The sequence below is a fragment of the Cetorhinus maximus genome, chromosome 8 (genome assembly GCF_964194155.1).
Source record: "Cetorhinus maximus chromosome 8, sCetMax3.hap1.1, whole genome shotgun sequence".
In the NCBI taxonomy this organism is placed as follows: Eukaryota; Metazoa; Chordata; class Chondrichthyes; order Lamniformes; family Cetorhinidae; genus Cetorhinus; species Cetorhinus maximus.
Window position 1 is genome coordinate 129,418,873 of NC_135886.1, and position 15,863 is coordinate 129,434,735.

The following is a 15,863-nucleotide window of genomic DNA, read 5'->3' on the forward strand; positions in this document are numbered from 1 at the left end:
ATTGGTTGGAGTCATGCCTAGCACAAAGGATGATGGTTCTGGTTGTTGCAGGTCAGTCATCTCAGGTCCAGGACATCACTGCAGGAGTTCCTCGGTAGTGTCCTCGGCTCAACCATCTTCAGCTGCTTCATTGATGACCTTCCTTCCATTACAAGGTCAGAAGTGGGGATGTTCACTGATTGCACAATGTTTAGCACCATTTGCAACTCTTCGGATACTGAAGCAGTCCATGTCCAAATGCAGCAAGACCTGGACAATATCCAGGCTTGGGCTGACAAGTGGCAAATAACATTTGCACCACACAAATGTCAGGCAATGACCATCTCTGACCAGAGCGAATCTAACCATTGCCCCTTGATGTTCAATGGCATTACCATCACTGAAACCCCCCACTATCCTGGGGGTTACCATTAACCAGAAACTGAACTGGACTAGACATATAAATACTGTGGCTACAAGAGCAGGTCAGAGGCTAGGAATTGTGTGATGAATAACCCACCACCTGCCTCCCCAAAGCTTGTCCACCATCTCCATGGCACAAGCCAGGAGGGTGATGGAATACTCCCCACTTGCCTGGATGAGTGCAGCTCCCATGGCAGAAAAAGGTCACTTGATTGGCACCAAATCCACAGACATTTGCTCCCTCCACCATCAATGCACAGTAGCAGCAGTGTACACCATCTGCAATATGCACTGCAGGAATTCACCAAGGCTCCTTCGACAGCACCTTCCAAACCCACAACCATTACCATCTAGAAGGACAAGGGCAGCAGATGGGGGAAAAAATAAAAGCAAAATACTGCGGAAATCCGAAACAAAAACAAAAATTGCTGGAAAATCTCACCAGGTCTGACAGCATCTGTGGAGAGAAAGACAGAGTTAAAGTTTCGAGTCCGTATGACTCTTCAGAACTAAAGAGAAATAGAAATGTGGTGAAATATAAGCTGTTTAAGTGGGGTTGGACATGTGAAGCTGGATAGAGGGCCAGTGTTAGGTGGAGGCAGAAAAGAGATTGCCAAATATGTCATAAACAAAAGGTCAAAGGGGTGTTGGCTGTGGTGATATTAGCTAAAGGATGTGCTAATGGTGACATTAAGGGTAGAAAGCAGGATGAGCAAGTGACATATGACCTTAGTGGGGGTGGGATGGGGGAGGGGATCGAAATAGGCTAAAAGGTGGGGATAAAACAAAAAATGGAAATAAATTTTAAAAATATTAGAAATAGGTGGGAAAAAATATATATATTAAAAAAATATATAGATAATTATTAGCAAAAAGGTTCAAAAAAGGGGTGAGGATGGAGGAGAGAGTTCATGATCTGAAGTTGTTGAACTGAATATTAAGTCCAGCAGGCTGTAAAGTGCCTGATCGGAAGATGAGGGGCTGTTCCTCCAGTTTGCATTGAGCTTCAGTGGAACACTGCAGCAGGCCAAGGATGGACATGTGGGCATGAGAGCAGACTGGTGTGTTGAAATGGCAAGCGACAGGAAGGTCTGGGTCATGCTTGCGGACAGACCGAAGGTGTTCCGCAAAGCAGTCACCCAGTCTGCGTTTGGTGTCTCCAATGTAGAGGAGACCGCATTGGGAGCAACGAATGCAGTAGACTAAATTGAGGGAAGTGCAAGTGAAGTGCTGCTTCACTTGAAAGGAGTGTTTGGTCCCTTGGACGGTGAGGAGGGGGAAGTAAAGGGGCAGGTGTTGCACCTTCCGCGGTTGCATGAGAAGGTGATGTGGGAGGGGGGTTGAGGTGTAGGGAATGCCGATTGGGTGGAGGGGGTGGGGTGGTGGTGGTGGAGGGAAGATGTGTTTGGTGGTGGCATCATGCTGGAGTTTGTGGAAATGGCAGAGGATGATCCTTTGAATGCGGAGGCTGGTGGGGTGATAATTGAGAACAAGGGAGACCCTATCATGGTTCTGGGAGGGAGAGGAAGGTGAGGGCAGAGGCGTGGGAGATGGGAACACCACCACCTAGAAGTTCCCCTCCAAGTTAGTCACCATCCTGACTTGAAAATATATCGCTGTACCTTCACTGTTGCTGGGTCAACACCCTGGAGCTCCCTTCCTAACAGCACTGTGGATGTGCCTACACCACATGGGCTGAAGCAGTCCAAGTAGGCAACTCACCACCACCTTCTCAAGGGCAACTAGGGATGGGCAATAAATGCTGGCCCAGCCAGTGAAGCCCACATCACATGAATGAGTTTTTAAAAATGATCACTTAACCCCCCCTAATCACTTTATATTCCTGTGGCTGCTTGCCTAACCTTTTTAACTCTCCATCTCCACACTTCCCCTGACCCCAAAAAGTAGTAGTACTGAGTGACTAGAGGCCCAATAGTGATACAGAGGGATCTGGATGTCCTGGCATATGAATCACAAAAAGCTAGTATGCAAGTACAGCAAGCGATTAGGAAGGCAAATGGAATGTTGACATTTACTGCAATGGGTATAGAATATGAGAATAGGGAAGTTACACTGCAGATGTACAGGGCCTTGGGTAAGAGCATATCTGGAGTACTGTGTACAGTTTTGGTTTCCTTATTTGAAAAAAGGGTATAATTGCATTAGAAGCAGTTCAGAGAACTTTCACTTGACTCATTCCTGAGATGAAGGGCTTGTCTTGTGAAGAAAGGCTGAATGTGTTCGGCCTATACTCATTGGAGTTTAGAGGAATGAGAGGTGATCTTACTGAAACCTACAAGATCCTGAGGGGACTTGATATGGTAGATACTGAGGATGGTTCTTTTTATGGTGGAGATTAGAACTAGGGGATGCAGTTTAAAAATGAGGTCTACCTCTTAAAATTGAGATGGGAGCTTTTTTTTTTGGAGAATCGTTCATTTGTGGAATTCTCTTCCTCAGAAAGCAGTGGAGGCTGGGTCATTTTCTCACTCTGCCGTGAAAAAAATTTAGATTTTTGATAGACAAGAGAGTTGTGGGCTGTGGGGCGGACAGACAGGAAAGTGGAGTTGAGACCACAACCAGATCAGACACTATTTGAAAGGTGGAGCAGGCTTGAAGGGCTAAATGGCCTACTCCTGCTCCTAAGTTCCTACGCATCTCCACTGTTTCCCATCTTCCCTCTTTCCCAAGCATTTCCCTCAAATTTTGTTTGCCTTTGCAATTCAACTTTTTTGAAGATATCAAATTAGAATGAGGAAAGGCTCTTCTGGTTTGCCCTGTCTTGCAGATATTAGAAATTATAATTCTCAGGAGTAAGTAATTAGAACATTTATCTTTTTCACATCTAATAATTAGTTGCCTTAGTTTCAATTTTTGTAATCAGATATACAATTGAAATATTATTGATAAATCCCTTAAAAGCCTGATACTATTTGCATTGTTGTCTCAAAACCTAAGTGTACAGTTTTCAAAAAAATATTATTTGTTGCTGATCAGCTGTGCTTTTTCTTCTCTACCCTGACGCTGAAAAACATCTTTTTCCAGACGGAGCTCAACAAAGTCTTCATTAGTTGCGCCAAAGCATCGTGCTTCAACTTGTGTTCCCACTAGAACCTCAAGTAATGCAGCTGCTTCCACAGCTGTTAGGAGGAATAGTGAGGCACCATCGCAATGTAGACGTCCACTGCTGACCAGAAAAAGTCCACCTGAAGGTTGTTCAAAAATTCCACTAACTGAATTGGGGAAACGGACACTTGGTACCAATAACTTGAAAGTTTTTGAGAAACAAGTACTAAAAGCGCCAAGTGTCTCAACTGTCAAAAACAGTCAATTCAGCACAGGCTCCTTCAATGTAAATTCTACCCATAAGTTGGATAGAAAGATGGGTACCAAATTCAAAACTGCTGCAAAAGAAAATTCTCTGAATGCAACATATTGTCTTCCAAGTTCTGATGACGAGTATGAAAGGCAAATTCCTCAAAAAACAAAAAGTGTGGGTGCAGTAATGGTACAACAAAAGTTGCCCAACATTAATGTGTCCAACAGTGTTCCTGAACATGAGCAAACACAATCAGCCCATTGTCCACTTCGCCTTATGGAGCCTAGTTATTTGTCACCTTTATTCAGCAGTTTTGTTGCAGAAGAATGCCTACATATAGCTGCTGAGTTAAGTAATAAAAGTGAGACGTGTCTTCTCCATGCAGTTGATGCAATAAATCCTGTTCCGGTGCCCAATGTTTCCATGATAAATGAGGAACCTGTACCATTGGACTGTTCAGTGTACTCCTGCTGTTCAGACACCTCTCCAGCAAAATTGCCACTTGGTGGCAGCACTTCACAGTTGCAAGAAAATAAGGATACCAGTTGTCAACTAATTCTCACAGAAGCAGAAATCAAAACTCAAGAGTCACCAGTCAGTGCTAAGATGAATGATGATGATGTTGAGACTGGAACTCTGCCTTGGTCCCCTTCAGGAAATTTGATCCAGATAAATGAAACCATGATGCAGAGTGACCTTAATGACCATGAAGGTGATGCACCAAAGCAAAATGTCTATTCTAGCAATGTCCTGAGCAAGTTGCCCACTGTATCCAATTGCACAACGTCCCTATCTACAGTAGATTTAATCCAGTTGGGTGAAATCCAGGTGAGAGGTGCATCAAATACACAATCTTTGGACATAAAGACTGATGCGTCTTGTGAAAGTTTCATGACAGCCAAGACTTTGTCTAACTGTAATTTGTCACTATCTAAGAAAGACCTGCTGTTGTGTGAAAGAAGCATGCTAAGTGATGAAAACCAAATTTTGCCAAAGCACAGAGGCAGTTTTGAAAATGAACGCGAGGCCCCTGCTTTGTTAGATTGCACACCATCTTTCACTACAGCTGATTTAATCCAGTGGAATGAAACGATGACTGAGCGAGATAATAAAAATATAACCTTTGATTTATCAGAACATGAAAGTAGTTTTGGAAATGATCTCCAGGCTTCTGCCTTATCCAATTACAAGCTGCCCCTATCTGCACAGGTGGTAGTGCAGTTAAATGGTACCATGACTGTGGATAACCATAAAAATATAACATTTGAAACATCAGAACATGAAGATGTGGGAAATGACCTCAAGGTAACTAACCCATCTAATTACACGCTGCCCCCGTCTATGAGAGAGACGGTGCAGTTAAATGGCACCGTGACCATGGATGACCATAAAAATGCAACATTTGATGCACCAAAGCATGAAGGTAGTCCCCAAAAAGATAGCAAAGCACCTGTCTTGTCCAATTGTGAACTGCTGCTGCAGTTAAATAGCACCATGGCTGTGGATGACCATAAAAATGCAACACTTGATGCACCAAAGCATGATGGTAGTTCTGAAAATGATAGCAAAGCGCCTGTCTTGTCCAATTGTGAGCTGCTGCAGTTAAATGGTACCATGACCATGGATGACCATAAAAATACAACATTTGATGCACCAAAGCATGAAGGTAGTCCTGAAAATGATAGCAAAGCACCTGCCTCGTCCAGTTGTGAACTACTGCTGCAGTTAAATAGCACCATGGCTGTGGATGACTATAAAAATGCAACATTTGATGCACCAAGGCATGAAGGTAGTCCTGAAAATGATAGCAAAGCGCCTGCCTCGTCCAGTTGTGAACTACTGCTGCAGTTAAATAGCACCATGACCATGGATGACCATAAAAATGCAACATTTGATGCACCAAAGCATGAAGGTAGTCCTGAAAATGATAGCAAAGCACCTGCCTCGTCCAGTTGTGAACTACTGCTGCAGTTAAATAGCACCATGGCTGTGGATGACTATAAAAATGCAACATTTGATGCACCAAAGCATGAAGGTAGTCCTGAAAATGATAGCAAAGCACCTGCCTCGTCCAGTTGTGAACTACTGCTGCAGTTAAATAGCACCATGACCATGGATGACCATAAAAATGCAACATTTGATGCACCAAAGCATGAAGGTAGTCCCGAAAATGATAGCATAGCACCTGCCTCGTCCAGTTGTGAACTACTGCTGCAGTTAAATAGCACCATGGCTGTGGGTGACCATAAAAATGCAATATTTGATGCACCAAAGCATGAAGGTAGTCCTGAAAATGATAGCAAAGCACCTGTCTTGTCCAATTGTGAGCTGCTTCCATCTACGAGCAGCGGAGAGCAATTAAATGGAATTGTAACTGTCACTGATTGCAATGTTGCATTTGATTCATCAAAGTGTGAAGACAGTTTGGAAAATAACCCCAGCAAAATAACTAACTTCCCCAATCGCAAGCTGCCTCAATCTTCAGGAGGCTCAAATGAAATCAGACTTGTGAGAAAACATGCTCCAGATTATGGATCAAAGTTGGAGCAGGTGAAGCAGAATGGCAAAAGTAGTATCTCAAATTCAACTCTGAATTCCGGGAAGGGGGGTGACTCTACATGTACGAATAAAATATCCAGTGAAACAAATCAAGGAGGTGATGTTAACTGTTCTACAGAATTGCAGAAAGGAGCTTCTGCTCTAGAAAGAAGTCTACATTTGAGAGACACTTCCCAGAACAAGGAACTAAGCATTTGTGAGCATGCAGATTTAGTTGATATAGTGAGTTCAGAATGGGCTCCACACTGCATGTCCACACCATACTTAAGAGGGAAACAGAGTTTTCCAGACTATCTACAACTTGACCATTCTTTCCTGGCCTCATCCTGTGCACTTCAAGATAGTGAGCATGATGGAGTGGGTGAGTGTCCAGATGAACAAAACAAGACAAAAGGTGACTCTGAAAGCTCTAGCACTGATGCCACTGAAACTACAAACAGTAGGAGAAAAGATTCAAATGCACCAAGACCTGGACAGCGATTGCAGCAAACTAAAATGGGAACGGAGAGTTCCTTAAAACATGTTTCTTCTCTCCCTGGAGTCAGAAGGAAAAACATCAGTCAAGCACCTGTGTCTGAAGCGCACAAATATGGAGCACATAAGGACTCTATACCACCTCCGATCTGTAAAGTAGGTTCTACTGCTGTGGGAAGAGGAGGAAAGCCTCCAATGCAACCACCTAGTTTTTCAAAGATGTGCCTTCCAAAGCCTCGTCTGGTTTTGGGAAGGCTGAGCAGTGCAATAGGGACTGGGCAAAATACAGCAAACAACAAACTTTCGTCATGCCACATTGGAGTCAATGCCAAAGTAAGTTTTTTATATTTTCACAACCACCTGTTATGCATCATTCTTGTATGTAGTGACTAATATTGTGTACATGCAGTATAATGTTTGCCTTGATACAAGGTTGGTTGGCCACCTGAGTGCTCAGAGAGCTTGATGTTTTTGCTAGTTATGGCAAGTCCCAGGAAATTGAAGATCACTATTTGCATGCCTGCACTATTGTCTAATTATGGTGTTAATATTAGATTCACATTGGTCTACTTGCCTTGTTCATAGCACATGTATCCTTATACTGATAGGACCTCTGGACAGTATCCCTGCACACTATACTTCCTATAAGAGTCTTTGGTTTATAAATTGTTCTCTTCCAGATGTCTGCTAAAGCAGAACCTAATCAACCTTTGACTAAAGCTATTTCAAAGATACCTGGAATGAAGAAAAGATCGTCACTGGCATCATCAAAGCTAACTGTTCAGGAAACAAAAGTAGACTCCAAACCAGCTGAACTTTTCAATATAGGTAAATATGGTATGCTGTAAATATTTGTGTGTGCATTAAAGCACCTTGCTGATTAAATTGGGGAAGGATGCTGAAAAACCTGCTGAGCTATTATAGTACCTCATTTGTTCACTCATTGCACCTGCATTGTGGAGCAATCTGGATTTTAAGCAATCTCCATTAATGCAGAATTAACTATCTCTAAATGGTGTTGTTTTGGGATGGCATAAAGAGACTCAAATTTTAATAGATACTTGTAGTCCTATACAGGAATGATGTGATTTATTTTTAAAATTGAATTTCAGCTTCATTTCAGAGCAACTAAACCAAGTGAAACTAAGGTGCAAAATGATAGTCCTTGATCAATTCACAAAATAATGCATGGTGTTGGGCACAGCTACACCAAGATACCCAGACAAGCAGTTACTCTGCCCAGTACCTAAAACCGCTGGACTAAATCAGGCAAGCAAAAAGTGTTTATTGTTATTATCCTAGACCAGACTCCCAAGGTGTTTTAAAGATCTGGTTAGGGACCAATAATGGTTTGTTTAAAGTAGACAGAGTTTGTGATTCAAGACACTTGCTAAGAAAATAAAGCCACAAGATTTCACTGGGTTTTGAACAAAAAAAAACTTTACTATACAAGGTGAAAAGGTAAAACAAATTACAATATCTAACCTTCAAGGTTACACATTCAGGGTTGGGTGCATGTGAATTAACAGGCGAACTGTGATCAAACTCACAACATTCTACAATAAATAGCAAATGCAACCAAGACAGATCCCATGGATTTCTCAGCAACCTACCCAGACATCAGTAAACACTGAGTCAACCAATCTCCCTCACGAGCAACTCCAGACATTTCACTTTTGAAGATTAAGCCTATGAATTCCCTCAAAGCTGCTCAACTGTGACTGCCTCGAGGGCTGTACACCTCCTAGGGTTTCAGTCTCCTCTCCCAAGAATCTGTTCCCTTGGATTTCCAAGTCTGTATTTCAGCCTTTACTTACTGGCACAATTTCAGCTTTAACTAGCTGGCTAGTTTCACTGGGCTGGTGCTGCCCCTGGATTTCACAAAGCCAATCTTTCCAGCTGCACCAAACTAAATGGCTCCCAAGACTGTTTGAGCCCTAACCCTTTCCATCACTGAGCCAGTGACCTTCTGCCACTTTCTCAGCTCCTGAGGGCTTCCCAGCCCAAACTGCACAGAGCTATCAAATGGCTCCTGGGATTTCTGAGCCCCAACCACAGAGCCAGCTAACAGCAACACCTTTGCTGCCTGGAGCCAGCTATCAGCAGCACCTTTTTTGGTGTAGCATTTTCCCCTGTTCCGAACACTATCCCAGCAAACACAAATTGAAACCCTACAGCTTTCATAAGCTTCACCCATCTCCTTGACCATGTAGCCTTCCAAGGCTCGCTGCTTTTTAAATTAATTGTAGCTCTAACTCCCAAATCAAAACAACTCTCTGGGCTGCATTTCTTTGCAAGCAGTGATGACATCATCTCCAATTTGCCAGCTAAGTGAGCCCACCTACTGTTTTATGATCTTGCCTTTTCTAGCTTTTAACCCCTTAAGTCAACATGGCCCCAACATCGTGTATAGTTTTCAAGCTGCTATAGTTGCATTTATCCCATTTTCCACGTTAAACTTTAATCTTCCCAGAACTAAAAATTACCTCAAATATTACTATGAGCCATGAACTAAATATTTATAACGATACAAAATCTGTTCTTCTGCCGCAGTTTGCAAAATGACACGTTACAAATCATGTGACTTGATGCATGACTTAGTGGTTCAAATTCTGGGAGAAAATGAAACCAGACCTCAAGATCCTCACATGGGGATGACTTGAAATGTAAACTGTTTCTATCTCCACAGATGCTGCTAGACCTGCTGAGTATTTCCAGCGCTGCTTTTATTTCAGATTTCCAGCATTGCAGTGTTTTGTTTTTATTACTGGTATTTTAAATTGCTTTTAGTTCAAAATTTCATTTGTAATTTTTTTTTAATTTCTCTTGCACCCTGACCCCAGCACAATTTGCTCCCTGGTGGGTGGAGGGGGTGTTGGGGTGGGGTGGGATAAGTAGATAGTTGGTGTTCAGTGTTATTGTTGCCCACCTAGGTAAAGGACTTACTTTGGATCTGGGCAAATCCAGTTTTACTGGATAGTCAAATTTACAGCTCTGTCCAGAGTTGTTGACCTACATTCAAGCCTGTTGTTTCAAACCTGCCACTTGAACAAAGAACAAAGAAAAGTACAGCACAGGAACAGGCCCTTCGGCCCTCCAAGCCTGCGCCGATTATATTGCCCGTCAACTAAAACATTTTGCACTTCCGGTGTCCGTATCCCTCTATTCCCATCCTATTCATGTATTTGTCAAGCTGCCTCTCAAACCCCACTATCGTACCTGCTTCCACCACCTCCTCTGGCAGCGAATTCCAGACACTCAGTACCCTCTGCATAAAAAAACTTGCCCCGCACATCACCTCTATGGTTTTCTCCTCTCACCTTAAATCTATGTCCCTTAGTAATTGACTCTTCCACCCTGGGAAAAAGCTTCTGACTATCTACTCTGTCCATGTCACTCATAATTTTGTAAACTTCTATCAAGTCGCCCCTCAATCTCCGTCGCTCTAGTGAGGACAATCCGCATTTCTCCAACCTCTCCTCATAGCTAATAACCTCCAGACCAGGCAGCATCCTGGTAAACCTCCTCTGCACCCTCTCCAACGCCTCCATACCCTTCTGGTAATGTGGTGACCAGAATTGCACGCAATATTCCAAGTGTGGCCTAACCAAGGTTCTACACAACTGCAGCATGACTTCCCAGCTTTTATACTCAATACCCCTGCCAATGAAGGCAAGCATGCCATATGCCTTCCTGACTACCTTATCCACCTGCGTTGCCACTTTCAGTGACCTGTGAACTTGTACACCCAGATCCCTCTGCCCGTCGATGCACTTAAGCGTTCTGCCATTTACTGTGTAATTCCTGCCTGTATTAGACCTTCCACTTGTTCAAGTTGTCATCAATCTCCAGAGTACTAGTTAATTGACTCACGTTATTGGACTTTTAATATAAAAACTCAACATTTGTGAATAATGGAAAAAGCAACAGATTGAAACTAACCCATCTGGGTCCCCACTGGTTATTGTTCCTTGCCTTTTCCCCTTTGTACTTTATACTGCTTTAGAGCCTTTGTTGCTCTGCAAGTTTGCAGGTTTATTCTGGCTATATGCTAGTCCTGTCTGTTAAGTGAGTGATCTAAACCATCTGGTTGGCTTAAGTTCCATCTAGGATCATCTTAACCAGGGAATTTTGTTGTTGTACTTTATTTAGCCCAACTTGTGTTCAGCTCATTCCTCTCCAGTTTAGTTCAGCTGGAATTATAGACTGTTCCTACCTTTTCAGACTTACCATTTTAAATTTATTTTACACAGGTATGGCTGCCTCTCAATATGTCAACCAAAAATCCAATAAGTCTTTAGTTTTGGCTTCCCAAAATGTTGTCACTGGCATAAAACGCCCAAGCAGTGCAATAGAACAGAAGAGAAGACTATGTCCATCCCCAAAGAGATCTAAGACAGTTGGTATGGACTAAATCATTTTTTTCTGCCTTGACCTTTACAGTTTGCTCGTAATTTAAGGGGAGATTACCTGTTGGGGTAAATACTAACTTCAAACCTGTTTCACCCAGATCATAAGTGGATGCATTGACTTTGCATACTTGACTCCCATCCTTTTTATACAGTTGCTGAAATGGAGGTACCATAAAGTTAAGATATTTCCAAAGTTTATTTGGGAAAAGTAAATGGGGTTTATCCTGAGGTGAGCACTCATCCATCTGTTTGAGTCTATACTCTATTGTGTTCATATTTTGTCTAGTGCAATTCAGTGTTCCACTGTATATTCAAAATTCTCATGTTAGTTTGCCTTAAATTTCAAACATCACATGTCTGAGGAAGCAGGGTATATGCCCATCAAAAGGACCACTGACCAGTGCCAGAGGAAAAATAATGGATTTTTTTTATTTGTTCATGGAATGTGGGCATCGCTGGTTAGGCCAGCATTTATTGCCCATCTCTATTTGCCCTATTTCAGAGGGTATTAAGAGTCAACCAGGTAAGGACAGCAGATTTCCTTCCCTAAAGGACGTTAGTGAACCAGATCAGTTTTTACAACAATCAACAATGGTCATCATTAGACTTTTTAATTCCAGATTTTTATTGAATTCAGATTCGAACCTGGGTCCTCAGCATTACCCTGGGTCTCTGGATTACTAGTCCAGCGACAATACCACAATGCCATCGTCTCCCTCAGTCTTCCCCAATACTTCAAGTCACCATTGACCTGCTGTGGAATTGAGCATTGAATGGTTTTACTTGTTTCAGGATATCTGGACAATATTTTGAGGCTGATTCTCTAGCCTTCTGTTTCCATTTCTGTACAAGCTATTGGATGTCTTTAAATTGGCCACAAATTGAAAGTTGGCGGTCTTTTTTTTTCCCTTTATTGGAAGAGACCAGGATTTTCTCCTGGGGCATTTTCTGCTTAACACAATGTGTTCAAGACCAGAAAGCCATGAGTGATTTTATGGGGTTTTGGTTTTTTTATGGTTGGTGCCTTTTGCAGTTTGATTTTGAGTTGTGTATGGTTGAACCAGTTTTCAATGATGCATTTAGTAAATTGTGCCCAGCTTTTAATGATCTTGCTCTTTTTTGTTTTCTGCCTGTGTCTTAATATAAGGGTGATGACTTACAGCACATGCATTGAAAAAAGAATTTTCTGGGGACTGCAGTTTAACTTGTTCGAGTTTTGTGGCTGCTTTTCTCTAGAGGGAGAGTGCGAAGCTTATATTTCTGAAAAATTCTCAGGACATCTAGTATTTGTATTTTGAGTATTGTGCTGTACTTTTTGTTCACTCCTTTAAATCCATCCTGTCAAAACCTACTGCGTTATTTTGCAGGAGATGTGACTGCCAAATTTGGAAAGAAAACAAAGCCATTATCAGGAAACTGCCAACAGAAGGTGGGAGCGAAGGCAGGAGAAAGTCTAACATCAGAACCAAAAGTCAAACTGGTATGGAAATGTCTTTGACCACATGAAACTAAAACTGATGAGAAGAGTGTTTTTTCTCTAGGTGTCAGCACTTGACTGCCTATAGTACTTTTTTAATAAGAGAAAAAACCTAGGCCGGGATTTTACATTGGTCGGGTGGGCTCGGCGGGTGGGGCTGTCGAGGAGCCGACTGCTGCCCGCGATCAGCTCCGATTTCACATGGGCAGGCCGATTAAGGCCCGTCCAGCATGGATCGCAAGCAGTAGCATAGAGCACTACCTGCGCGAGTGAGCGGAGGAGGGAGAGTCGGGTCCAGCGCTCTTTCGCACATGCGCGCATTGAAGCGCTTTTTAAAGACATTATTAAAAACATTTAATGAAACATGTCCCTTCATGTGACTGTGTCACATGAGATGGGACATGTTTTAATTTCAAAATAAAGTTTTTATATAATCAGTATTAGCTTTAGGAAACCTCATCCTGCTCGTGGATGAGACTTCCTAAAAAAATGTAAAGGCCACTTGGCCTTTTTGCCTGCCTGCCAACCGTTAGGTTGGATGGGCAGCCTAAATTTGGAGTTAATTAGTACATTAATGGCCTTTATAGGCCTTTCAATTATCGGCGGGCAACTCTGTTGTGTGCCCTCCGAACGAAATATTGCGAGACAGTGCGATGACATCGGGACGCACGCTCGACGTCATCACGCATCATTTTACGTTCCAGCGTGTCGGGCCCAGCCCCAGCATGCTGAATGTAACATTCTGCCCCTAAACTTCTATGCAGAAATTAGTCAATGTCTTGACTCATCATGCTACACAGCCAATTGCCATGGCTCTTTTGTTCACAGATTTTCCCTTTGCTGGAAAAAGACTTGCACATATTATATAGCACCTTTCACAATCAAAGCCCTAAAGCGCTTCACAGTCAATGACTTACAAGTGTAGTCACTGTTTTTGATAGGGAGATGTTGCAGCCAATTTGTACACAGCAAGCTCCTACAAACAGCATTTTGGGCCAGGTAGGTTTTCTCCTCTCCTCCCCCCCCCACCCCCCCGGAAACGAAATTGAAGGATAATTTTTGGTCTATAATTGAAAGTCCCTTTTAAATCTGGAGAACTGTCACCTAATTCTTCATTTGTTTACTTTGTTTAATCTCTTCATCCCAATGCCCATTTCTGCCTTCAAAATTGGTTTATCTGCTCAGAAGTCAAACTCCATTATTTGAGGCCTAATTTGTTTGGGTAGCATTTGGGATTTCTCAATCCAGGAGCATTTTCTGTGTCCTTTCCCAAAAAGTGCCTGCTCGCATCGTCCCTGTTGGCTGTCCTCTCGGGTAACATTTCTACACCAGATTTTAAGGAAGCCTGGTTTTTATATTTTTGCATTGTATAATTTTGTGTTGCTTGAAAAGGTATTTAAATTGAAATGATGGGCTCTACTTGTTCAGAATGTTCTGTTTTTGCAGATTAAAACAGCAGATTCCACATATAGATCTGAACAGGAGCAAGTGGGTAAGATTTTTGATTTTTATTTCTCACCACACTTTTAAATGACCTCCTTTCTTCAAAGGGAAGTAATTTTTTTGCTTTCTGCCTCCACAAGGAGCATGGTTCATACATCAGTGTACATCAACCTGCAGTTTAAATGGGGATTTTGCCTGTCATGCTTTAGCAAAAGGTTTGGGATAGTGTGTTACTGTCAAATTCTGATTTGCAAGAAACTGTCTGGTTGAGCATGAGACATTGAACAAGCAAAAGTATTTGATTTCAGTGGATAGTCTAGCTAAAGAAGCACATTGCATTATTGTGTACACTCCATATAGAAAACTTCATGTTGGAAGTGCCACAGAAACTGTGTGCCTCAGTTGGATGTATAGTCACCTGGTGTTTTGTAGGAAAATGCTTTTCACTTTTTTTGGAATTGAGCAGAGCCCATTCTAGCCATCTGTACCTGTTTGACAGTTTGCTGTGTTGAACTGTGTAGTGGTGTTTTGGGAATTTGAAGCTCCATTTGCTCCACTAGTGGTTGCCTTTCTCTTGTTGGGGTATCCTTGAGGCCCGCACTGTCCTGTGGACAGGTGACACAGGTTTATATCAATGTTGCTATTGAGCTGACACTTGGAGATGAGAGGTTGAGACATCTTGCCCTGCTGTGGTAGATGCCTGTTTTGCATTCATGTTAAAATCTAGGATGCAAATTAGCGCTGCAATAAAGGGCCTTTCTTGGCAATAATTTAAACATAGTAATTGTATATTGTGGTGTTCAGCTCATGGCCTAACCCTGGAGAACAATGTTATTGTACATGTATAAGGTGCTATCTCCAGCCGGACAAACACTGGGTTGTAGTATTGGAATCAGTGAGAGAAGAAATGTAAGAAACTATAGTGTTTGGGCCTGATTCCTAAAGCTTAAGTTGTTTTTTTTTTGTTTCAGCCAAGCTGCAGAGAAGAAATCAAGAGTTGGAGGAGAAAATTGCCATGTTAGAGCTGCAAAATGCTGCTCTTCGGCAGGGGAAAGAGAATCTCTCTTTTCCAGAAGAAGGATCTAACCTTTAGAGCTTTGTGCCTGAATGACAGGTGGCTAGATTCACCAGATGCTGATATGGAGTGGCTCTTATTACCCTTAAATACTCACCTCAACTTTAAATTAACCTAAAGCTGCATCTGTGGGCGAACTTCCTGAATTGTCACCTAATTCTTGAGAACTTTATAATCACGTTGAATTGTGACCCCAGGGTTGCTGATTTTCAATTTTGCAGTGTTACTTTGAAAATTAAGTGTGAAGCCTCAACATGGTCAGTCTGCCTTATTTTTTGTGATAATTGTTTACATCTGTGAAATGTTTCTATAGTCAAGTTAATTTTGCAACATGCAGCTGCCTCAACATTAATATTTAATCTAATCTCCCTCTGGCTTGCTTGTTGTCTGTTAACTGTATATGTATGCATTGTATATGTATGCACTGTATTTTTATAGTTTAAAACAAATAAAATATATCAACATCCAATTATGCTGTTGGTGTATTTTCTGAAGATTGTCTGCATAATTTGACACTTTTGGCCATGGGTTTTTGTTGATCCCTCCATTTGTCTTGGACATCCCCCAGGATTGAGGATGACTTGCTTCCACTCCCATTTCAATGGGTTCTAAAATGGCTGATAAGTCCAACATGCTATCTGCAGACTGCCACATGTGGGGCAGGTGGTGTTTGAAAGGGTTTGTTAGATTGGTTGTTCAGAG

General features: G+C 42.1%; 1 protein-coding gene across 6 annotated transcripts in view; it reads left to right on the forward strand.

Annotated features, from left to right (window-relative positions):
• LOC144683963 (uncharacterized) overlaps positions 1 to 15,630 on the forward strand; it is a 40,500-nt gene extending 24,870 nt beyond the window's left edge. For 3 of the 6 annotated variants that reach the window (XM_078547590.1, XM_078547588.1, XM_078547592.1), the window contains 6 exons: positions 3,448 to 7,087; positions 7,435 to 7,582; positions 11,008 to 11,157; positions 12,534 to 12,646; positions 14,090 to 14,135; positions 15,058 to 15,630. In XM_078547590.1, coding sequence (XP_078403716.1) covers positions 3,448 to 7,087; positions 7,435 to 7,582; positions 11,008 to 11,157; positions 12,534 to 12,646; positions 14,090 to 14,135; positions 15,058 to 15,179 — 4,219 coding nt within the window. In that variant the 3' untranslated portion in view covers positions 15,180 to 15,630. Of the gene's footprint in view, positions 1 to 3,447; positions 7,088 to 7,434; positions 7,583 to 7,866; positions 8,110 to 11,007; positions 11,158 to 11,264; positions 11,396 to 12,533; positions 12,647 to 14,089; positions 14,136 to 15,057 lie in introns of those variants that run through there. The other 3 variants (XR_013577372.1, XM_078547591.1, XM_078547593.1) reach the window with 3 other exon arrangements.
• The last annotated feature ends 233 nt before the right edge of the window (positions 15,631 to 15,863 follow it).